Below are 25,310 nucleotides of genomic sequence, written 5' to 3' on the forward strand. Positions count from 1 at the left end.
TCCCTTGAATCCTCTTTGCTCAGACTCAGACCTTAGCTGGAAAAGCTGTTTGAGAAAGTGTCCTGTTGCTAACAGAGTGCTGGAAACTGGCCCAGGCTTGCTCCTGGGTGCTCAAGAATATAAATACCAGAGTTTATAAAGATAAAGACAAGCAGGCACTGTGTGAGCATCCCACAGAGCAAATACTGAGCCACTTCAAAATAGATGAGAGCAATAGTAAAACAACAACAACAACAACAAAAAACCCCACTATACTTTATAAGAAACATAGCTCTGTCTTTAGTTTGTTCCTTCATGAGAGAAGGCCCTATGTAGCATTAGAGCCTAGAAAATTAACCACCACTAAGAAGATACCATCATAGCTCCACTTGAAGCTCTAGCATTTGGTTTTGTCACAGATGTTAAAACAGATTCACAAAACCTCTTGTCTCTGTCAAAACCTGATGTAAGACAGACAGACAGAAAAAAGAAGCCAGGAAAACAGACAAATGAGGTGTGGTCTGCACTGGTTAAGACAATCCTAACATAGAGCTTGCATGTTTAAGTAACTGCATATGTGCCAGAGAAAAAGATGGAGAAATACATAGAGAAAACTCCTGGAGGATATCTCTTGGTTGGTTGGCTGAATCTTGAGAATGCTTAGCTCCATCAGGAGGGAAGTTACAGCATTTTGTTGGCTAGCCTATTTGTTGTCAGGGGTTCACTAAAATCACACCATGGAGGAATAGGCTGTGTTAGAGAGAAGGCCCATAAGCCAGGTTTTGCTTGTATAAGTAGGTGCAAGTCCAAGGATCATTGAAAAAAAACAACAGGTATTTCATAACCCACCTAATACAGCCACTGTGTAAGGTAAGTGGTGTTTGTTTTTTACCTGGGGATCCATAGTCAGACGTGGCATAGAGGACGCCCTCCCAGATCCCGCATGCTCCTGGGTGTCCGAAGGAAGGTAGATGCCATGGTTAGAGGACTGCATGCTTTTTAATTCACTAACCTCTGGCTCCTGGAAATAAACACACAGCCATGCTTGTGGGACTTGGTTCCATCTCATTCCTTCTCACCGCCTGTGGATGATTTTGTCTCCTCGAGAATGGCTTTCAGAAAGGAGACTAATATATTTTAAGCCTTAGTTGTTCATGTTTATATGTACATATGTGGTATACCAGAAGTTCCAAACAGAAGGTTCTGAGAAGTGAGGCTACCTTTTCTTGTCAAATATTGTTGTTGTTTTAGTACTAAGCAGTAGTTCCAATAATAGATAGCCTTATGAATAAACATTATTGATTTGTTATACCTGTCAGAAAGTAAACTCCTATAAATGTTGGGATTTTTTAAATGATACTAGAGTTTGAGTGCAGGGCCTTGGACTTCTATGCTATCAACTGAAACATGCCCACAGCCCTGCTAGTACTAGCTATTGCTCAGGTCTGTCTCGTGCTTTGGTTGTGGCCTTACACTGTGATTGTCTTACCTCCACTTCCTATGTAGCTGGGATTATAGGCATTCACTAGATGCCTGCTTGTTCTTTCAATCTGAAGAAACATTTTATCAGTTAAATAGGAACCAGGATTTTTAAGAAAGTCACTAATTATGTTATAAAATATATCACCATTAGCTAAGAGTTTTTATGATTGAAGCTATCAAAAAATGTGGTGGGTGGCCATCTGTCAAGAATGCATTAATTAGTGCCATCCAATAGAAATATAATGAAAATCACTTCTGTTATTAGAAATGATCTCACTTGTAATAACATTATATCAAAATATTATCACATCAACATGTGATCAATAAAAAATTAATGAACTATTTTATATTTGTACTCATTGACATGTTAATCAGCCTTATGAGATTAGTATCTCCTGGACTATAGACATTAGAATTTAGAAGGTTAAATGGGGAACTTAAATTTCTGAAAAATTCCTTTGTTATTTTCCTGTATGAAAGAACAGAGTCTCTTAGAGATGTTCATGTGAGCTACTTACCAAAGAGATATCAGAACATCTTAGATGTCTGGGGATTATACTAGGTAACCTAAAAATATGGATATATGCCCAAAGGTAGGTGCTTAGTACATGTGATGGGCACACTAGAGGCAGTTACAGTATCTGCAATACATGTGTTATATGGCACATAATTCTGACTTCAAGAACAGATGTGGTTACAACACTGCAGTCTACAAGTGCCAGAGACACACTCCATATGAACATGCACCGATTACAGCCACGCCTCAGGACACGTGGAGCAGGGGCCCCAAGGGATGGGCAGAAATACACAGCGGTGAGCAAGTAACACGGCTGACACCAGCACTGACAATGAAATGAACACATATCCAAAAAGTCCTGGCACTATGGCTCAGTCCAGGGGGAAGCCATAGAAATGATGAGGTAATAAAGTTCCTAGAGGAAAGGAAAAAGGACATGTTATTGAATAATTTTACCTGCAAGGCAAGCTTGAAAATGTTGAGAGGCCATTTTAACAATGAAACTATTTGTACTAATTTAGTTCCTATGCCTTGTTCCTAAGTTTCACAGAGGACAAGACAGGGAATTATTCCAAGAAGCCTACACATCTCTCCAAGAACATCCTTCAGCAATCACTCCTGCACATGGGCATCTAGCCTGGCTGTCTCTCCAATACAACCTCATATACTTCAGCAATCACAGGAGGTAGAATCACCTAACTGAGCTATTGAGTTTGTTTACCCCTCCCTCTTTGATGGGTGTCCACCCCATCATACATGCACCTGGTAAGCAGTCTACACTGCACTTGGTTATTCATTTAGGGTAACTGTAAGATTACAATGGTACTGAGAAGGGATCAGAAAAGAAATGAAGCAGCACAAAAAACCACAGATGAATCATAAAGTGATATGGTTCACTTAGCACTGTCTACAAAGATGTTTATTTTGCAAAGGGTAGGTTTTATCTTTTTCTCTACAGCCCAATTAAGCTTGAGAGGAAACTTAAGCTCATGTCTCCTAAACTAGGAATGATGGTAAAGTTGATTTGGTTTTGTAATACAAAACTAAGAGGTGGTTTGTAAAGCCAAAGTCTAATTGGCCCTCTTTTCTTCAAGCTATAAGTTGGCTCATTAGGCCTCTCAGAAATTTTACCATGCTATTCATTTGGGGCTCAGCTTGTTTAAATGTATTTGGCCTTGGAAAACTGTGACCAAAAAGGGCCAATTTGCCTGAACCCATACAGAGCAGAAGTGATAGAATCTTCTGCCCCTCCTGGAAGATAGCTAATCATTGTTATACAGGACTGCCAAAGGTGAAAGCCTTTACCGAGGGCATATAGGGGTGTTGCTGTGTAACTACAAGCAATACTGGGACATGGTAAAGGCCACTCATAAGGATTTATCTTAAAGCTTCCTATCAAGGCAAGGTTTTATGAGTTTATATGTGGTTTTCATTCCTACATTTGATGCTCAGGGACATAAACTAAGAGAGCTCAGCCTGAAGCAATGTAAGCTCCCTTCCAAAGGAAAAGACCTATGTATGGAACTATAAAACTAGAAGAGGATGTATTCTCAGAGATGGAGCTATGAAAGGGTGCTTCAGGTGAGCAGTTCCTAGGAAAATTGGTTAGATGACAAGAAAAGGTTTGCCTGAGGAATTATGCCTATGAAGCAAAATTTGAAAGTGAGAGTGGGGAATCAGGAAAGCAAGGAAGTATTTTGGAGGCCATAGAACTCATTCATTCACCAGTGATTGTTGTTCCTGGAATTGTCCATCATCGGCTGGGTCCATACAAGCCAACTGGAATATTTCTTGGGGGGAGAGTGGACTCATTGAAGGGTATCCACTCCGGCCACTCCTGAAAAACAATGTCAAATTCAGAGGTAATGAAATACAGAGAAGCCATGGCTGTCACTAACAACTCTCCTCCCAGGTAAGACTTTCACTACAATGACACGTTTTTATTACCCTTGGTTGTTCTATGAGCATGGTGATGTACAGGTAACTGATCCTAGAATATGTTTTTCAAGTATAGAGAATATTTTTAAGTATAGAGAATATGGGAAACTAGTGTTTTCAGACTATATTTAGAATCATTCATCATTCTGCTGGCGACTAGCGTATCTGTGACAAATGACATCATTTGTCACACTCAGCCATATGGAAGACCAGTGCTAGATTGTAAACCTGTTTCTGTTGAGTCTCCCATTGTGGGGAAAACTACCATAGTTTAAAACAGTGAACAGCTGTTTCAATATTAAGCAGCCATGGACTTTGAAACAAATTTCCACACTCTCAGTAATATGGTCTTCTTATGCCAAGATCCCTAGCCAAACAACTCAATCCAATTCAGTTCCATGAACATTTAAGGACAATTCTGGCCTTTCCACTAATTATTGATTCATGAACTAGGAGGTGATTTCAGAAGTTGTATTGAGGAGGTGAAAACCTCTACATTGATGGCCATGTAGGAAGAAGTTTAAATGGTAATGAGGGAAGGCTAAATAGTCTCCATTGAAGCTATGGAGAGCTGTCACAGTAGGTGGATATTAAGCCTGTTTGGTATTACTAGGTAATTTGCAACAGTCAGACCCACTGGAATAGTTAGAAGGAAAAGGCAGCTGACCTTTCCTGAGAATTTGGCACCTATTGCTGCTTACTGCCACCAATATGGTAACAGCTACCATTGATCTCATTGAGAATGTGGTGAGCTATCTTACATGACAAGGCACAGAGGCCAGCTCTAGGTAGAGGTTTTATCAGAGATGGTGGAGCTAGGAGGAGTGATAGCAACTCTGTGTCAGTCTTCTTGGGACAGACCCATTTTTCATAGTTGAGTCTACTGCTGATGAATGCATCCAATGGCAGATCAGAGGAATTAACAAGACTTGCCAGTTACTCAAAAAATAATCAATTGGTACAATCTTATTCAATCAGCATTACCGTGTGTGTGTGTGTGTGTGTGTGTGTGTGTGTGTGTGTGTGTGAATAGTAAAGAATTACCCAGTCTGCTCTCTTGCTGTTAGTCAGGGCTTTAGCTAAGTTTGTGCAACTGTTACAAAATCACCTGGTAGCTAAATGATCAACCTAATTATGAGTCCTTCCTTCATATGCTCTCTCCTTAAAACCATCTGGGAACAACCTGAGGGCTGCTACTGTAAGGAATGTGCCCATTTTTGACCAACATAGAATACATAGTTGAATAATTATTAGATGGAAAAGACCTTCTATGGTTTGAATATGCTCCCCAAATATTCACATATTATATAATTCATCCCTAAATTTGTTTAATGGTATTTCAAGGTAAAGTAATTAGGATTCAATGAGGTCATAAGGGTGGGAAGAAAGACCATGATTAGGTCCATCACTGTGCAGTGCCCTGTACTGTAATGTGATACTGCCAAAAAGGTCCTTATCAAATGCAGACACCATGTTCTCAAACTCCCTAGCTTCCAGAATGGGGAGCAAAATGCAATTCTATTTATAAACTTTTCTATCCCAGGTAAACAGACTGATAGGATCCTTAGAAACACTGAATAACCTCCCAGAGTTGAATATTTTGCACAAAACTCTTGTCTGGCTTTTGTTTTTAGAGTAAAGTCTAGAAACCAGCACATGGCCTCTCTCATGTTCTAGTCCTTCCATGCATCTCTTTGTGCTCCCAGAATTGCACACACTGGCCTTTTTCAGTTGACTGGATATACCAGGTTTCTCCCCTCTACTTAAGTCTTTAACACAGGCTGTTTCCAGAGTACAATCTCTGCACAAACAATGCAAAGTTCTAGCAACACAGATGGTCCTAAGGAAACAGCCTGCTGCTCCTCCAGTGTCTTTATTTCAGGAACTTTCCCAATATACACCCAAAGGTTCATACCCAGAAACATATGGGTCATCTTGATCTCCCTCTCCCTTCATGTAAGAAATCAATCAACACATTCTACTCATTTCTGTCCTGCTTGTCAAAGGCCATGATTGGTAATTTACACAATTATAGTAAGCTACTAAATGATGTTGCCTCTAGAATTGTCCCTCCTAATCTTCCATTAAGTTTATAATGAATTCATCAATGAATTTTGAAAAGCACAGATATGATCAGGTCACCATGAAGGATAAAATCCTACTTAGATCTAACTTCTTTATCTTTTTTTTGAGAATAACAGAAACTTTATTTTAGTTTCATCCTCAAAGTCACTTTTGTACTGTTCACAATGTGATAAGGGTAAGGGGGAGGGGGGAGGGGGGTATGAGGGACAAGGTAACAAACAGTACAAGAAATGTATCCAATGCCTAACATATGAAACTGTAACCTCTCTGTACATCAGTTTTATAATAAAAACTTAAAAAAAAGAATAACCTGTAATATTATATATTGACACCCTTTAATCCAATTTATAAGTTATAATGGAAAAAATTATTTGTTAGCTAACTTCTTTATCTTGTTTACAATGTCCTCTAATCCCGGCCCCTATGTATATCTCTTTAAATCCAGCAGTTGCCACCTCTTCTGAGCTTTTTTCTCTAAACATCCCACAAGTTTTAGGTGATTTAAACCTCTCTCTGTCTCTGTCTTTCTCCCTCCTCTCATGAAAGGCTTGACCTTTCAACATTTGCATGTACTTTATTTGGGAAGGATTTCCCCCACCCCCCTTACCTCAAAACTTTCAAAAAAGGCAAAAAGCTTCCTTTAAATGGCATCACAATAGCCTATTCATTTGCACTTTAACTGGCAACATTCTTTGAATATTTCTTCCAGATTTGTCTCCATATGAACTAACCTGCAACAGTCTTGTAATTTTTTCCTATATTTGTCTACAAAGAGATGGTGGTCTACATATTCACCCTTGGATCTCCAATTCCTGAGCCAGTGCTTGGGCCAAATTTGTTCTCAATAATCATAGGAAAGCTAATGAGTGAATGAACATACGGGCAATGCTAAAGTGATTACATGGTGTGGGATCATTTGTATTGCAAATTGATACAGACAGAGAAAAGGAGCATTACTCTTCTAGGGCAAGAATTCATGAGAAACAGAGAGAAGCCTTTATAGTGAGGAAACCCTGTTTCCCCAGTCATACCTTTTCCCATCACTTACACATAAGAAATGTACATCTATTTATTTTCAAAGGTCAGTATAACTACTGCCTCATCACATCAAAGACTTTCTGTGTTCTGCTGGAGATAAAGCATAGCTTTAGTCTTCTTTTTCAAATGTTTTACCCTGTGACCTCTGAAAATGCTTTCCCAAACCATCTTTCTAACACTACAGACAGAAACAAAAGCATGCTATCTCATTCCTAAGACCTGGATGTAATTTTCCTGACAATTAAGCTCTGCTGCTTACTAATTATCTTTAAAAAAAATAAAACTAAGACTGCATTACACAGAACCACAAGAATTTTTTGTTTTTCTTTGCTTGGTTTTGCTTTTTGTTTGCTTTGGGTTTTTTTTGTTTGTTCTTGATTTTTTTGTTTGTAGGGCTTCAACTCAGTGCCTGGGAGCTTTCTCTGAGCTTTTTTGCTCAAAGTCAGTACTTTACCACTTTGAGCCACAGCTCTATTTCCAGGTTTCTGGTGGTTAATTTGAGATAAGAGTCTCACAGATGTGTCTGTCTGGGTTGGCTTTAAACTGCCATCCTCAGATCTCAACCTCCTGGGTAGCTAGTATTACAGGTGTGAGCCACCAGCACCTGGCCACAAAAACATTTTGAACAGAGGAACTCATGCTTTCTGGGTGCCCAGTCCATACTGCTGATGATAGAAAGACAAGGTCATAAGTAAATATAATGACAAAATTGGGGCTTATAACTCACAAGAATTGAAAGATTCTTTAGATTTTTTTACTTTCATCTTTTTTTTCCATCTGAAAGGTCCTTTTTGATCATTAAAGATAACAAGGTACAGACTTGAAAGTCTAAACATGACTCACTTGAATTTCAGTTTTGCTTCCTACTACCCATGTGTCTTTTGGAAATTTATTTAACCTTTCTTAGTTTTCATTTGGAATGATACTAACATATACCCTTGGGTATAGTTGGCTGCTTCTCTTCCCCTACTACACTCAGTAATCATGGAACCCACAAAGACAATTTCTAACTTCTAGCAGGGCACTAGATCCATTGAGAACTAATAATCAAGTATTTGAGGATGATCATTTCTGAGAGACCTTCAGCTAGTCAAAACTCCTTTCTGCCATATTTTCACAGTGATTACTGTCTCTGAGGCTGGCTGCATCATCAAACATGCTTATGTTTTTCACTTGCCCTCCCTGATTAGTAATTTTGAGATACTTAACCTCAGGAAAAGAATTCGCTCAGAGAATGATTTCCTGGGTATTTCTTAAGCAATCCATTCCCAGGCATGCAAGTAACATGGTTACAGAATACAAGCAGAAGAGCCATGAACCTTTTGGTTCTACTCACAAGCCTGAAACAGCATCCTGCTGCAGATAAGGCAGAGATTTAGCATTAGCAATGATCTCCTGGGGTAGTGATGAGGGTTCCATACGCTGGAACATGGGCGCATTTTTCTGTGCAAAAACAAAAGAATTCCCAATGACTTTGTGGTACCTGATATGAGTGAAATACACTTTTAAAAAGCAACATAGAAACATGACTGACTTCCTGACTTATAATTATAACCTTGGACCCACTGAGTTTCTAATCCCATGGCATTAGAAAAACATTGGACCCAATACCTCTTACCATCCTCACAGACGTATAGCCCTACAGATGTCTAGCCTTTCCCCTTGGTAGTTCACATGGCTCTGCCATGGCCTTCCCACCCACTCAACATGCTGTCATTCACTTTCACCTGTTCTTCCAGCTGCTGCCTCTGCTTCTTCACCTTACTTTGCTTATAGTAGTCCATGATCATCATAGCTGCATAGATTTTGCCCACAGTCAGGTCAGAGGCTGAAAACATAAACGTGGCATGTTGGAAGAGAGTAGGGATACCTCATGAGCTTTTGTTATCCACTTTCTGAAGTAGTTTTCACTCTGTTATTCATCTAATTACTGAGGCTCTGAGGATCCAAGTGTATAAATCCCCAAATCTGTCCTCACGAAGCAGACATACTCACCTAGTGATGGTGGCAAGAGTATTCATGATAACCAACATAGGAGTAAGCATTCCTTCCCACCTTTATAGATATCAGTATCTAGTGATTGCTTTTTCCCAATGCATGAATAAGATTGTATGGCTGGAGGGAGCTCTGCATCCAAGAAGTTTCACTTAAAACCACAATAACTTTTCTTAAGAAATCACTTGTTAAAAAACATTTTCAATAATGACAAAAGCATTTAAGAACTAGGATTTCAGTTTCCTAGAACTGAAATAAACAACACCTTCCCTTATCTCCTTGATCACTCTGGGTTCTCCAAAATATGTAGTGTTGGCATGTTAGGCCACACTAACAAGGGCACTCTGGAGACAACCTCTCACACCTTTGGGCATGGGCACCAGTAGATCCAACATCTTCTGGGACAGGTGAGGCCAGATAGCCAGGGTCTCCTTTTGTAGCTCTGAGTCTAGCTGCTGCCTGTCTGCACCACCTAGAAAAAGATTAACTATTATTAAACAAATCAGAACAGAAATAACAAGAACTAAGGGAATAGGAGGGGGCAGGAGCTGAATCAGCATGGCACCTCACATTCCAGAGGAAATCTTGGCACTTAATGACAGTGAATCTTGCAATATCAGTTCTTTCTGCTGAGGAAGCAGAACACACTTTGGCTCCCATTTTTAGTGATTCAGGCATATGGGATCTGAGGCCCAAAGACAAAGATTTTCTTTCTCGTTGATTCTAACAATCCCCCAGGAACTCAATACATCAGAAGGGAAAGTGAAAATAGCCTCTTTGCCTCTTCATACACACATCTGTCCTACCAGTGACCCAGCTCCACTGTCTGAGTGCCCTGCCTTTCCAAAGGACTTGGATCAGACAGGAAGGTCTGTCTGGAGGCTGTAGACACTTTCTCTCCTAGACCACTGAGTTAGCAATCAAGATGAGCAAAGCATTGCCACATCCTGTATTATGGCATCTGCTACAGAAGTCTTCCAAGACTACCACATGGGGAAGAAGTGAAAGACATAAAAGTTACATGTAAATAAATATTTCCAGAATGCGCATCACAGGCCAGACAATGAAGTTCAATAGCTTAAAGGAGTATTTGTTTTACCAGAGCAAAAGAGAAGCATTACAGTTATAGGGTCTTAGAAATGAAACCAGAACTGTTGATATTTGATTGTCTGGTAACTGAATTTTTATATCCTTGGCTAGGTGGATTGTGGTTCAAATAGTTTTTGTTATCACCCCTCACAGATTGTCCCAAATCCCTCCCTCCCTCCTTTCTTCCCTTCCTAAGCTGACCTTTGGCAATCTTAATGTCCAAAGCTGTCCGGATCAGGGCCATAAGTGTAGAAGTAAAATGGACAGTCATGTCCTCAGCTACAGGCATATTCATCAGGACCAACCTCTGTGTGAAATAGAAAACAGAAACAGCAAGCAAAAACCAAATATTGAAAGACACCTTGGTGAGAAAGGAAGAAAAGTGCAGAGGTCAAATGCACAGACAAAAAAGAAGGGCAAGGATTCCCCATCCATTCAACCAGTCCTACTCTCTCTACTTCTCACTGAAGGTTTATTTTGCTGTTTCCTCCCACTAGGAAATGATGCCAAATTTCGAGGGACTCTGGTTCCCTAATCATTCTGTAGAACTCCTTCATGGGAAGTTCCAAGAATGCCTTCCACAGGGATAGGAAGTAATTTCTAAGTGAAGTGGCTCAAGGAAAGGAGTCAGCTCTGGGAGGTAGCTCCACTCCATGTCCATATTTTCACTTGTCCCATGAACCCCAAAACTCAAAGAGAAGATTTTGCTTTGCTTATCTGACTTGAAAATGCATCCTGGTGCCCCCTTTTTGAGTCTTTAGGAGATGAAATTTGCCAGCACATGATTGAACATGCATAAGTCCAACTTATCCAAAGGATGAGGTGGAGCAGGATGGATAGGGGAAGAGTGCAAACAGGCTCCAGGAGAAGGAAGACACGGAAAGCAGGGAAGAGAGAATGAGAGAAGGGAGCACAGGCAGGAGCAGAGTGGGTAGGCCCTGTTCCCCTCACCCAGAGGAAAGGATCCAACGGAAATGGCCAAATCCACTTTCCAGAGAGTATCTTGATATTGGAATTCTTTAACTTTCTTCCCACTGCCCTTTCTCCTCCCCCCACCAGAATTCCTTCATCCCTCCATCTCAGAATTCCAAACAGTTCAGGACTATCATTGACCACATGATATCTTTGGATGTAGCCATCATAAACAAAAAGGATATCAAGCCCCTAATCTGTGCACCAAGAGTCATATACTAGGGTGGATGAGGGTCTTTAATATCCACATTCCAGTGAGATGCTCTCTGGAATAATTTGGAGGTAGGACAAGGGCCTCTGCCAGAGAACTGGCAGAGGAGCAACTAACTGCTCTTCATATGCCAGGGCCTCAAAAATGGAACTGGAACACCTTGGGAAAGTGATCCCACAGGCATAGTGCCTTAGAGTATAATGGGCTTGTTTAGATTGGAGTTCCACCTTTCCCATTTCTATGAGCCTCCAGAGAAGTGGCATTATTACTATGGTATGTGCCTAGATGAATGAAAGAGCCTCAGATTTCTGGACCAGTTTAAATTATTAGTAACTATTACTAATGAGTAAAGAAAAATGCAAGCTCCAAAGCTATAAGCAAGCTGCATGAGCCATGGGAATACACCCACAACTTGGCCATGCTAATAAGGCAGAGCTAATGCACAGTGGCAACTTAGGCTCATCATTGTCCTTTCTTATGACTGTCTCCAAGAGAACTAGATAGCGGGCCCAACAGGCTAAGAGAGTAATATTCCCCGGTCTATCAGGGGATGGAAGATAAAGTCCTCTTTTGTTCTTATACCTAGAATGAACCTATGACATTGTCCCCTCTATCATGGGGGATTTCCTGTCTCCTAAAAACTTCTTCTGAAAGCATGCTTATGGGAATTTTTGCATTACTTTCCTAGTTTATATGAGTAAAGATAGTCCTTTAAAAAATAAGTTCTGTTATGTGCTTTGTTGGAAACTTCCTTCTTGCCCATAGAACCCATTCCCTTGGCCTCCACTCTGCCTACATTAAAAGGAGATACACCACTTCACATTGCCTGTCTAGTAACCCACTCACAAGAAGCCACATGCTCATAAGAACATAGAATAACACATAAAAAGCCCCACAGCGAATAGGACTGGAAACCATTCTTGTATCCTTTCATTCATTATTACATCTTGGGGGTGGGGGCTTCCTGATTCTTCGGTCTCTTTGATTTTCTTTTCCTTACTTCCCTCCTCCCCCTTCCCAGCCCCAGCTTCCTCCCATGTTCTGACCTCCCCACAAGGGGATCCCATTTCCTGTTGGTCTCTAGCCCACAATAAAGGAAGGGGTGGTCTACCTTATATGCCACTTTGGAGGGACATCTCTTGCCGAGGCCTAGCGGTGGTGACATGAGAGTCAGCATTTCATACATCTCAGTGTAATGGATGCGGCCACTGCTCATAGGGGGAGTGGGAAGTCAGGATGGGGGTGGGGTGGGCAGGGCAGGAAAGGTGGCAGGGAAAGGAGAAGGAAGTGGGGGCAAGGATGCAGACAGGTAGGAGAGAACAGGCATTCCCAGAGAGCCAAAAACGAAACAAAATAATACAGAAAACAAGAGAAGAAAAACAAAATGGACAAACAGGAAAAGAATAGGAAACCTGTTAATCAAGGCAAATTGTACATGTGACTCCATCCTGGTGCAGATTTATATCACACCCCACACAGACCCAGGAACAGTGGTGGTAATGGGTCCCTCCGACACTGTCAGAGGACACTGAAAAAGGCCTTGTCATTCTCTTCTGCCCAGTTAGCACTGTCTTGACTCACTTTCCTGCTCACCACAGCCTTTACCACCCCCACTCCAGTAAAACAAGTGTCTTCAATTCCCAGGGCTGTGTGTGAGCGGTATAAACCAGATAGACGGTGCTCCAACCATGGGTAGGAATTGCTAGCCCCAGCTGGGGCACAGGCCTGAAAGTCAGGCCTCCTCCTTCCCTAGAACCCACAGGTGGAACGTCGTGTATCACCCCTCTGTGGTGTGTGTGCGTGGTATGAGCGGCGGCTTGCATTGAAAGTGGTAGGCTGAGGTTGCTTGTTAAAGAGTCGGCCCTGTTGCTTCCACCTGGCTCTGTGGACAAGAGTGCTCTCAATTCCCCAGCATGCACCAGGTCGATGACATGCTGGGGACAGAAGAAACAAAACCAGGAGGAGGAAGAGCATCTTGCATGCCATGCTACCCTCCCCAGCTCTCCCACATGCGGCTGCAGGTTTCACCAGGGTGGAGTTTAAAGAGTCTCAGCAGAGGCAGCTGTTCAGCCTCTGAGTACTGAATCACTATCACTGGGTTAGCATCCCAAGCCAGCTCCATCCATGGCCCAGACATTCTTCCTGAGCCTATGTTTTCTTCCAGATGCCTTGCAGAGCTGCCCCTGGGAGCTCATGCTGCCCTCCTGTAGCCTCAGGAGAGGGTTCCTTGTCTAGCAGTCTTGACCTTAGAGGAGGCATGATAGTACCATTGGGATCTAGAGTTCCCAAGGTTGGAAAGTGCTATGTGCTTCTAAACAGTGTTTCTTGGTTTAACTCACAAAGTGCCTCAACCATTATGACAGACCCTTCACAGGAAATATGTCAGGGCTCTAATGCAAAAAACATATTCAGTGGCCCTTCATTATTTACTGAGGCCATCCAGATTCTGTGCTATGAAAATTTCTAGCACACTGGGGACTGATGGCTCACACCTATAGTCCTAGCTACTCAGGAGTCTGAGATCAGAGGATCACAGTTCAAAGCCAGCCCAGGAAGGAAAATGAGACTTCTATCTTCAATTAAGCATAGAAAAAGCCAGAAGTGGTGCTGTAGCTCAAGTGGTAGAGTGCACCTTGAGCAAAAGGAGCTTTGGTACAGCACTCAGGCCTGGCAAAAAAAAGGAGGGGGGAGAGACAGAGAGAGAGAGAGAGAGAGAGAGAGAGAGAGAGAGAGAGAGAGAGAGAGAGAGAGAGATTTTCCAACATAATCATACTTAAAACTCTTTGATCTACTCTTAGCTGTTGTCCTGAGTCTTTGTTTCTTGTCTCATCTATAGTATAAATTGTATTTGTTTATTTAGGTAGAACTTTAACTCAGGGCCTAGTGTTTGCCAGATAAGCACTTTACTACTACTATACCCCTTGTCCTTTTGCTTTTAGTTTTTCAGATAATACCCCAGACCTTTGCTTTGGTTGACCTCAGACTATCATCTGCCTCCTTCCACCACCTGAGTATCTGCATGTACAACACCACACCCAGACCTCTGCCCTACAATTTTGTCACTCCTGGCCATACTACCCAGGAACTGGGAAGGAGGACAGAGTTAGGGATGACTTGACTCACACTTTGATTCACTGAACAGGGGATGATGAAGTAGTTTAGCTAAAAAAGAAGCTTCTTTGTCTTTAGTGAAGGGAAATAAGAATTCTTTGCTAGATTAAAAAGATGTCTGCATTTAGCCGGGTTTCAGTGGCTCACATCTGTAATGCTGGCTACTCAGAAGGCTGAGATCCAAGGATCACAGTTCAAAGCCAGCCTAGGCAGGAAAGTCCATTAGACTCTTATCTCCAATTAACCCCCAGAAAACCAGAAGTGGTGCTATGGCTCAAAGTGGTAGATTGCTAGTCTGAGCAAAAAGCCCAGGGACAGTGTCCAGGTCCTGAGTTCAAGCCCCATGACTGAGAAAAAATAAGATATCTGCCTTCTCTGAAGGAGAGAAAGCCCCCCACCCAACCTCAGGCTAAATATACAGACTAGGGTGGACTAGATTATGTATATGTACATATACACACAAGTACATGCATAGGAAGAAAAGAAAGATTCAGGGGCTTTCATATTAACTCTAACACTTTCCTGCCTTCCCCCACACAATGTGCCTGCCCTTCTTCCTATGTAACAGCTGCTGGTTCTGGGAGGGTTTGGACCTCTTTAAACTCAAAGGAAAGCAACATGAAGGTTCTCTCATGTGGCGCAGTGGTGGTGGAGCAGAGGACGGAGAGGAGGGTTAGATGCTGCATCCCACCGCAGGTTGTAGCTGGGGACTGGGAGGCAAACCTTGCAAGCCACCCTGTAGGGGCAGTTCTCTCCCAGGCCCAGAGGAGGCGAGATCACCCGCACTAATTTGTACATATCCTTATACGGGATCCTGCCGCTGTAAAGGAAGCACAGGTGGGTTAATAGGATACTCAGAGAAGGGTGGGGAAGAAATGATGGTGTCACCCTGAAGGGACAGAGGAGTTTCTTTCCTTGGCTCTAGCAAAGCCAGATCAGAGAATAAAAGAATAGTAAGCACCAAGAGAACCATCATCCTGCCAAATAGTACTGTCTCAATTTTCTCAGCAAATTAGAATCCATCCCATGCCAAAAGGAACTGTCTGATGCCCAAGAGCCCCCAAAGATACTAGTTTGGCCCAGGCCTAACCCCATGCTGCCATAGCCTTGGCTCTAGCTTGGTTTCTAAGTACAGAAACTGCCAGGATGCCTCTGATCACTGTCTAGAGCAGATGCTGGGCTGTTGTGGAGTGGACCACACAGTTGTTTGCTTTTCACAGACACTGATTACAGTCAGTTCTTCAGACTTGCCTAACAGGGGCAGTGGGAAGTCAGCATCTTTCTGCAGGCTGTGAGAGACAAATTTCCCATTAGGCTAATTAGCACAGAGCACAGTTGGCATGAGAGAATATTTGCAAAGGGTTGTGATTCTCTTTGTGGCACATCTTCCCCAAGTTCAGCTTGGGTAAAGTCTGCTGTACTGGGTAGGAATCCACATGGATCCATGTCCAGAAAATCAAAGGGACCCACTCTCTCTAACTTCATTCCTGTCACCCATGATCCAGAACGGATCCAGCCAGAATTCCAGGAACAATGTGACCCATCTTAACCACTTTCTGAGGAGTCTGTTAGGGCATTGTGGCCTCCTGCAGACAGAATTCACATAAGTAATTTTCAGTGGCTAGAGTATCTTCCCTCTGAGAGGCCAGAACAACAGAGTCATGGCTGGCTATCTGTACTTCTAGACACATTCTAGAATGGACCAGGGTTTCCACTAGACACTATAAATACAGTATCTCCACCTGGGCATAATGGCCAGCGGCCATATAAAAAAGTAAGTGCTTTGTCCCCACTTCACTCCAATGTCTTCTCGATATGGGTGCTGATTGCTCACTTAAAACTATATAACAGTCCATTGGCACTTTGAAGTCTCTCATCTCTTGAGGGGAGGTGATTTTCGACATGTCCATTTATTTTGCTTCTCAGTGAGGTTGAGGAAGTAGGCAGCTTGCTAGGATATGCTTTGCTGCCCATATCCATCTTCCTTTGGAAGATACTGGCTTTACATACTTTTGTTCATTCTCTGCCACCTGTTTTTCCATTGAGAAAACCAATTAAACTTAAACCAGAAATGAATTGTCACGCCTTTCAAAATGACAGAAGAAGTTCTCCCTTGTTTTGCTCTGACCACGTGTCTGAGTCACTTTGAGTCTTCATAGAACTGTTTGCTCCAAACAGCTAGAATAAGGGAGGAGGAACAGGTTTAATGCACATTTTCATTTGGTTCCTAAGATAGTGTGAAACCTCAGGAATCCAGAGTTTCTGAGAGTCAAAGATAGGCTAGATGAACAACAAAGTCTGTTGGTAGCAGATTTTGTTTTTCTTCTCTCAGTAAGTAGTTAGGCAGGTCCTATTGTCATCCATGCTTGACAAGTGTCAATTTTTCATACGTCTAAGTTGGAGTCTCACAGGGTTATTGCCAGTCATCATAACAGTAGCATGCATGATGGTACGATTTTTGACACTTGACAGATGAGGAAACTCAGAGAACTGATTTGTCCAAAACCATACAACTGATAAGACAGTCAGTCTTGGTTGTACTCTCATCCCATACTACCCATTCTTTGTAAAGAGCTATCTACTGGGAAGTGTATCTAGGAAGGAAAAGCTGGTTCTCAGTAATTACAATAGGAGTGGACTTAGAAAACCCTGTAGTGTTAAGTCATAGTAATTACATAAAGAGAAACTTTTTATTTACCTATTCAGCCTCATCAACAGGTATCCCAAGTTCAGCAGATAGATTTGGGGAAGAGGCTCAAATTATAAAGGGGCTCCAGGTGGAAGCAACAAGGTCCACTCCTGTGGAGGATGACATCTCCTGTCGTATTTTTAGAGGGGGACCAGAATGGAATAGAATGGTGAGAAGACCCAAAAGCTAGGATGTTCTGGGTCAGAAAGATTTTGACTTAAGAGTTCTTTGCCTGTCCTCAACTGTGAGGGCCAAAAGGCTATCTTTTGTACTTTGAAACAGAAGTCAGCAAACTGTTTTTGACAATACTTTGTTATTAAGAAGTTTCAAATTTGAGGATCATGAAATCTTTGTCATACCATTTAATTCTTCTGTAAAGTATGAAGGCAGTCATACAATATGTAAATGAATGACTATAGCTTTGTTCCAATAATACTTGCTTTGCAGAAACAGATTATGGGATAAATTTAGCTCATGGATAGTAGTTTGCTAACCCTTGCTCTAAAGGCTGGAAAGGAAAATGCCAGTGCAGAACTACTAGATAGCAAAAAAGATAATAAAAAGTTATTCCCATCAGTTCTTGTCATCGAATCCAGTTTCATGTAATAAAAAATATCCCCAAGTGTTTAAGGAAACAATTGGAAGAACAATTTCTAAGTTATTTCCAATTGTATCCATTGAAGGGAATGAGGGAAGCAAAAAAGTATTATGACTGGCCATGGTTACCAGACTTCCCATTGGTCCAGAGAACTCTTATGAAAACCCCTCATGAAGCAGGGTGCTGGTGGCTCATGCCTATAATCCTAGCTACTCAGTAGGCTGAGATCTGAGGATCGCAGTTCAAAGTCAGCCCCGACAGGAAAGTCTGTGAGACTCTTATCCCCAATTAACCACCACAAAACCAGAAGTGGTGCTGTGGTTCAAGGGGTAGAGTGTTAGCCTTGAGCTGAAGAGCTCAGGGACAGCCCTGAGGCCCAGAGTTCAAGCCCCACAAATGACAAAAAAACAAAACACCTGGTGACTGAAAGACCACTAATATTGGCAGTCAAAGAGGAAAGAGATTATTAAGAAGTCTGGGTAGGAGTGAACCCAAATAATCTGAGGTGAGGGCAATGTGAGACTGACTAAAAGTAGAGAAAGCATGTCACAGAAGGAAAGAAAGGGTAAAGGAGGCCAAAGAAGGTAAGTGATGATTGGCTTAAAACCAGAGGCACAACCAAGAGGAGCCTCCTTCCTTTTTGTAACAGGCAAGCATTTGGGTAGATCCAATTTCAGTGTGTTCCCTGAGGACTCCAGAGGCCCTTCATCTCTGGGTGGCTGAGGGACCTACGCACCATGCTGCTCTATCATATTCTGCCCATACTCGGACAAATTCATCCAAGTGGTGAGGCCCCAGGATGGAGGAATCTCGAGTCAAGTACTCAAAGTTGTCCATGATGACGGCCACAAACAGGTTGAGCATCTGAAAATCAGAGGACAGGAAAGAAGTTAGGGACAACTTAACACAGAGCTCTGGAAGCAAATGAATGGGCTTTTAAAAGACTTTAAAAGTTTGTAATACTGAAATTCCTTGCTAAGCAGTGTCATCATTCCTCTTGTACATTTCACTGCATGAGCATTATGATTTGTCATTTTTTTCTAGGCCATTTCATATTCACAAAATACTCTTTAGTTTCTTTTATTATCTGTTTGATTTACTTAATTATTCTCAAGGCAGCAAAGGAAGTGCAGCAACTTCAATAGCCTCAAAAGAATGTCAAGGCCAGATACCAACCTTCATTTTCTAGTCTGCCTCCCTTGCAAGCCCTTGGTGCACAAAAGGGACCCAAAAGAGACCTGGTGAGAAATCTCACAGCCAAGGCCATGGCTTACGGTGTGAGAGCTGGAAGTTGTTCATAAGTTTGAGGGGGCTTCTAGAACCCAGTCTTCCCACATGCGTTATCGGTGCTATGCCCAAACATAGCAATGTAGCATCCAAACACAGAGAGATTCAATACTAGGGATATGAGGTAAGAAAATGTTTCTCTAGAGATCCATTCCCATGCGTTACAAGTTAGGATAGGAAGGAACTGAAAGGCAATTTCTCTGGGCTGACAAAAAGGTGGGGAGGATAGTTGATTCTTGAACTGAATCTTAACCTGATAGAGCAAGTCTCATTTACTCCTCTTGGCTAGAGAAGAAAGCACGAATGAGGGAGACTATGAAGGTATATAGGCACAAAGACCTTCTAGGGAGCTTTAACAAAGACCAGAGCAGCTAAGTGTGGAATCACAGGAAGCATCTTATCAACCATACTGAAGAGTCTTGGTCAACATCAGCAAGGTAGCTAAGTAGCATATCCCATGGGCTCTGTGGGATGAACTGTCTCTATAACTCTTGCAAGTATTCAGCTGTTCTGTTGCAGCACCAAAACAGCCAGACAGTATACAAATGAGTGTGGCTGTATTCCAAGAAAGCTTTGTTTATAGACACTGAAATTTGAATTTCATATAATTTCCAAATGTCATGAAATATTATTCATGCTTTGTTTCCCCCTCCCTTCAACAATTGAGGAATAAAAAACCATTGTTAGCTCACAGGCCATACAAAAACAGATGGCGAGTCATATCTGGCCCATGGGCTGTAATGTGCTGATCTCCAAACTAGAATATTCTATAAGGCAAATGGAATTATTAAGGAGATTTAAACAGAAGAGAGACCAAAGGATATTTGTATTCATAAGGAATCTTTGCTAACTTCAGAGAGTAGCAGGAGACTATGGATTTGGGTGTTGTGATCTTCCTGAACCAAGCAAAAGGTCAGGATAATAGCAAAGACAGTACTAGAGAATTCATGAATTTGAAAACATGAGGTCCTGATGGCCAGAGTCCACAGCTCTGTTACTGTGTGTCTTTCAGGCCAGACACCCATTGACTGTATTTTGAATACAGGTCCTTGACTAGTCTCATGGGGTCCAATGGGACACCATCCTATGCCCCAAGGCCTAAGCTAGGAATTGGCTCACACTTCCTGGGGCCAAAGCGATTGGTGATCCAATCAAAGCCCATAAAACAGCATTGAGAAAAGATAAAAAGACTTGTTCCTTGTTGCTTTTAAATATGTGAGGATGTCAGTAAAGTCTGGAGCTGCTGCTACGAGCCCTCTGGGAGCAGTAGGGTTTGAAAAACAAGCTCACATGGAAAAAAAAAAAACAAGAGGAAAAATGAGGTCTATAAAAGAGCAAGAAAGTTGGTTCTGGTGATGGTACCAGGCCCCATAGCAAGGTTTGCTTAAGCCCGCTCTGCCCCAGCATGACACATTGACATGACATTGACATGAGCATATAAAGTTACCATTTATTTTAGGCTGGATCTAACTGTAATTCAAAGAATTCTGCCTGATGGAGAGACCACCTGGTTGTAAGACTGAGGAAACAGGAGCCTCTCTCTTATGGGATCTCAGATTAAGTGGCAGGGTGCATGACCATGCAGGGAAGGCTTACAGGAAAAGAAGGACAGGATTGTGGTCTTGGCAAGACTGATGCTGGCTACATTCCAATAGCTGCTCTTTCCCTACCCACCCCCTTCTGCTGCCCAGAATACAATTGGATGTATGGAGGTCTTGTTATCTCTTATGATGAAGGTGGTGAGGGTCATTCCCTAGAGGTGATACAAGCATGAGCCAGACCCAAGCAACCATAAAAGGTCTAACATCTTTCCTCTGGATTTCATTGGTATGGGAGGGAAAACATCAACCCTTTAGGTTAAGGGGTGGTTGTTTGACAATCCTAGCACAGGGCTTTTGTTGTTGTTGTTGTTGTTGTTGCTGTTGTTGTCTCGGTTCCATCACTGAGACTGAAGCCATATGGAATTTCCACCTGGATTATGAAGGGCTTTCCATGCATCTACTCATTTCTTTCCCATTCCTTTCAGAGTACCAATTACTAATGCTAACAAAAACTGCTAGCATTATATTGACTCATGTTATAATCCTTCACAGTGAGCTGTGTGCATTCACACCTAAAATGCTGGTTCTTACTCTTTGTGAGACAGGTTTAATTGCCATCAGCTCTTCTAGGAAAAAGGCACTTATGATTCCCATTTGTGTTCTAAGGCTTCCAGCACAAAGCCTAGCCCCATCATTTCTATATTGTGCTTGGTTTGAGCTGAGAAGCTGTGGACTTGCCCAAGGCCACAAAGTCAGTCCCAGGTAGAGCTGAGATTTGGAAGCGGATTGTCTCCTACTGAATATAGCCTCATTAAAAATAATGTTCATGTGAATTATGCAGTATAGTCCATCTCAAAATTTAAAAAAGTACCTTTATAGTTCCTAATTAATTTTCCAGTTGTATCTCTGGTTTCTTTTAAATATTTATTATTAAACACTTAAACCCTGTAAGATAAAAAAGAGACATGTCTACATATCCTTCTATCTGTTCTAGTTCATCATTGCCTGTTAACTGTGTTACCAAGGCACTTAAAGTATGCTAAACTGTACTGAAGACATGAATGATAAACTAAAAACTCCAATTAATATCATCCTCAGTTTTCCTTCAGCTTCATTTGATGCTATACTTTCACATTAGCAAATAGGATGCTGCTTTGTCCTCCTTTTATTGAAATGAAATGTATGACACTGTGAGGAAGTAGCTTAACACATGCATGTGAGTTCGCTGCACATAAAATCCTCTTATCAAGTGATATTTTCCTCCCATTCTAAAGCAGCTAACACTGGGAATGTGTCTTGGCCAAAGTTAATGAAGCCAGGACCACAAAAGCTCTTACCCATCTCCAGTTAGTTCACTGCCCTGCAACATTCTTCTTTGCACCACATTTAGCAGTCTATGTGCAAGTCCTCGCCCACTCTGGAGAACTGAATTGTGGGAAATTTCTGTCCCCTTGAAATTTTAAAGAGGTAGAAATTCTTGGACATGACACTTCACTCATTGATGCCTAGCCATTTTTCAGCAGCAACACATTTTTTTTTAGATTTTTTATATAAACAGCAGTATTTATAGTGAAACTTGAGATGAGAATAGTCAGAAACACCACCATTTTTATTGATCTAGTAGCATGTGATCCATTTATTTAGTTTACTAACGTTGATCTGACATTTGGGATAGAAAGTTCTCAATGCTGGTGGGTGTGTTTGTTCATGCTTTCTCCAAAAAGAACAAAGGAGGCACCCAGGCTTCTCACTGAGTGAGTGTGCTTTACATATTATTACTTGAAACATACTAATGTTCAAAGCAATCACACACTTTCACATCATCAGACTGGCCAGCTGTTATCAAATGCAATGACAGCACATATCAGGAAAGAACCATAGCACTGTCTTGTATATTATCACTGCTCTTTTTATGTTAACATGATCACATATTTTCACAATGCCTTTTCTCAAACAGTTATAGAATAGCCTAAAGAGAATTAAGATGTTATCAACCCTGGTTATAATGCAAATTACTGGAAGTACAGAAGAACAGATTGACCCAGTTCACCAGGGAGTCTACCTGAAGCTCAATGCTCTAGAGATTCACTGAACTCCACTCAGACTCCTCATCCCTGCTCCCAACTTCCCTGGAAGCAACAAGGGACTTCTCAGCCAGAAAGTCACTCATCCAGGATTCCAAGGAGCACCATGGTCCTCAAGAATTCTCTAGAGGAGAAATTAACTCTTCACAGGGACTTGAGTGTGTACATTTGTCATACACAGAAGGAATCCCCTCCAATCTCTTAGTCAGAGGTGGCACAGGCCATATTTCAAGCACGGACACAATAATGCTCACCAGGAAGGAACAGAAGAAGATGAAGGAGACAAAGTAAACATAGGCCAGATCGGTGCCGCAGCGCTCATTCTCATTTTGCCCCGAAGGTGCTGTGGTGTCAGGCTCACAGCCTTTCTCCCCAAGGCATGACAGCATAATCTCTTGCCAGGCCTCACCTGTAGCACTCCTGAATCCCAAAGACAATTGGGTTAGAAGAAGAAAGTCTGTATATGATACTCTATTCTCTGGCTTCTTCCCAAGCCACCCATCTTTCCTCTTGCCATAGGCCGCTAGGTCCCCTCTCAGCCTAGGACCTTCTGATTGCTTTCATGCAGAGAATGTTGATGATGAAGTCTCTCTTGGGTTCTCTACATATCCCACATCTCTCTGCTAGTTGCAACTTAGATAATGGTGAACCCTATACCATATATGTATATATATACATATATATATATATACATATACATACATATATATATGCGCCATTCAAGGGTTTAGCCCTTATGGAATCTAGCCTCCAAGACATTTTCCTTGTCTCTCTTCCCATGTTGTAGTATGTGCAAATTCACTGCTGAGTCAAAAAGATTGGTGGAACTTTCTAATATCATTGGGTTGTTTGCCTTCTTCCCTGTCCATTGCATGTCTGTCATAAGCAGCAGAAGCAGAATAAAGAGACAAAGGAAAATGAGGTGAAGAGACTGACCCACTCTCTCCCTCCCATTGGGAGAGCTCCAGCTAGAACAGTTAGAGGCATATAGGTACCTGAAGAGTAGCATGAGGGACCCAAAGAAACTCCGGAAATTGTTGTGCCGGTTGATGTGACTCTCCTCATCTAATTTGATGTTTCCAAATACCTTGGGGAGGAAAACAAGAAAAAGCATGGCTGAATTGTCCGACTTGTCCAGCACATAGTCATGTACACAGGCAAATGAAGGCTGGTGAAGCTACAGGCATGATTTCCTGTGGCCCGTCTCAGAAACAGACAACTCAGACCCTGAGAGATGGTGGTCATCAGGCTCTTAGCCTTCACAGGGAATATAATTACCTTCCCTATTGCTCCAAATAAATGAAGAGGACTATTTCAAGTAAGGGCCAAGCACAACACACAACACAAGGTCTTTTATAATGTCACTCTACTGGTACACAATTCCTCCTATATCTTTTCTTTTCCTTAAGCTTCTTGGTACCTACTACCACTTTGGTACTTAAGCAGTCTGTCAAAAAAATACATTAGATTGGGTGCTGGTGGTTCACACCTGTGATCCTAGCTACTCAAGAGGATGAGATCTGAAGATCCTAGTTCGAAGCTGGCCTGGGCAGACAAATTCAAGAGATTTTTTTAGCTTCAATTAACCAGCAAAAAGCCAAAAGTAGAGGTATGGCTCAAGTTGTAGAGCATTAGCCTTGAGCAAAAATCCAAGCACAGCATGCAGTCTTGAGTTTTAGCTGCACCACTGGCACGAAGGAGAAGAAGGAAGAGGAAAAAGAAAAGGGAAAGGAGGAGAAAGAGGAGGAGGAGGGGGGGAGAGAAGAAGAAGAAGAAGAAGAAGAAGAAGAAGAAGAAGAAGAAGAAGAAGAAGAAGAAGAAGAAGAAGAAGAAAAGAAAGTGGCTCTACAATGGGTAGATGGAGAAAGTAAGAATAATTGGATGCTTGGAAAATGAAAGCATGAAGGTCTAGCTACTGAGAGTCATTTAATAAGCTGATGTTGGACTGTGGGCACTGCAAATTCCTGTGACAAAGAGGTACCACTCAGGGATCTTTGTCAATAGACATTGAATAGTGACAGTGCACTTTGAAGCTGAGGTCAACCTCTGGAGCCCTCAATGAGAAAGGCACTTTTTTCTACCTATGTTTTCAAAGACCAGTATTTAATTTTACAAGTTTCATGCTGGCACAACTGAGGGCTTCCTAGGTCACTTTCCCAGCCTTTTAAGACAAGTTTCAGCCTACATTTCAAATGCTTCAGTTTATCCAATGTATGCTAAATGAAACACATTTTTCCCCTAACAGTTTTTAGAATGTGCAATTGAGGAACAATCTCTGCCCCCAGCTATTTTGCTCAAGCAACTCCCACTGACACCTGCTTTGGGAATTTGTTCTCAGCACTAGTTTTCAAAACTCAAATACTACTTGTCTCTCAGGGAGACTGGAGGTGGAAAACTAGGCAGCAGAATGGAAAGAGAGGAGGGATCAAAGGCAGAGGGCCCCCAAAGAAGCAAAAAGTTGTATTTCAAACCTCCCAGCAATGAAACCAAATTATTCCCGGACATACCACAAGGAGACTCATACATTTTAACTCGTTCCTGTCTCATTATCCTTCTTTGCTTTTCACTCTCTTTGCTCTCAATTTATCCCTGATCCATTACACACACACACACACACACACACACACACACACACACACACACACACACACAACTTCCAGGACCCTTTCTACTACTACACTCAAAGAAGCATCA

General features: G+C 41.9%; 1 protein-coding gene across 9 annotated transcripts in view; it reads right to left on the reverse strand.

Moving 5' to 3' along the window:
• Nucleotides 1-25,310, reverse strand: part of Cacna1e (calcium voltage-gated channel subunit alpha1 E) — a 314,229-nt gene that overhangs the window by 7,450 nt on the left and 281,469 nt on the right. For 8 of the 9 annotated variants that reach the window (XR_007212661.1, XM_048358274.1, XM_048358273.1 and 5 more), the window contains 10 exons: nt 23,612-23,703; nt 22,871-23,036; nt 18,441-18,568; nt 12,418-12,514; nt 10,325-10,430; nt 9,399-9,506; nt 8,767-8,867; nt 8,376-8,482; nt 3,704-3,815; nt 872-1,000 (listed from right to left, as the gene is read on the reverse strand). Coding sequence is in view for 8 of the 9 variants with exons in the window: in XM_048358274.1 (XP_048214231.1) it covers nt 872-1,000; nt 3,704-3,815; nt 8,376-8,482; nt 8,767-8,867; nt 9,399-9,506; nt 10,325-10,430; nt 12,418-12,514; nt 18,441-18,568; nt 22,871-23,036; nt 23,612-23,703 (1,146 nt within the window). In the remaining variant the exon portion in view is untranslated. Of the gene's footprint in view, nt 1-871; nt 1,001-3,703; nt 3,816-8,375; nt 8,483-8,766; nt 8,868-9,398; nt 9,507-10,324; nt 10,431-12,417; nt 12,515-18,440; nt 18,569-22,870; nt 23,037-23,611; nt 23,704-25,310 lie in introns of those variants that run through there. The other variant, XM_048358276.1, reaches the window with a different exon arrangement.

This window comes from Perognathus longimembris, chromosome 11 (genome assembly GCF_023159225.1).
Source record: "Perognathus longimembris pacificus isolate PPM17 chromosome 11, ASM2315922v1, whole genome shotgun sequence".
NCBI classification, from domain to species: domain Eukaryota; kingdom Metazoa; phylum Chordata; class Mammalia; order Rodentia; family Heteromyidae; genus Perognathus; species Perognathus longimembris.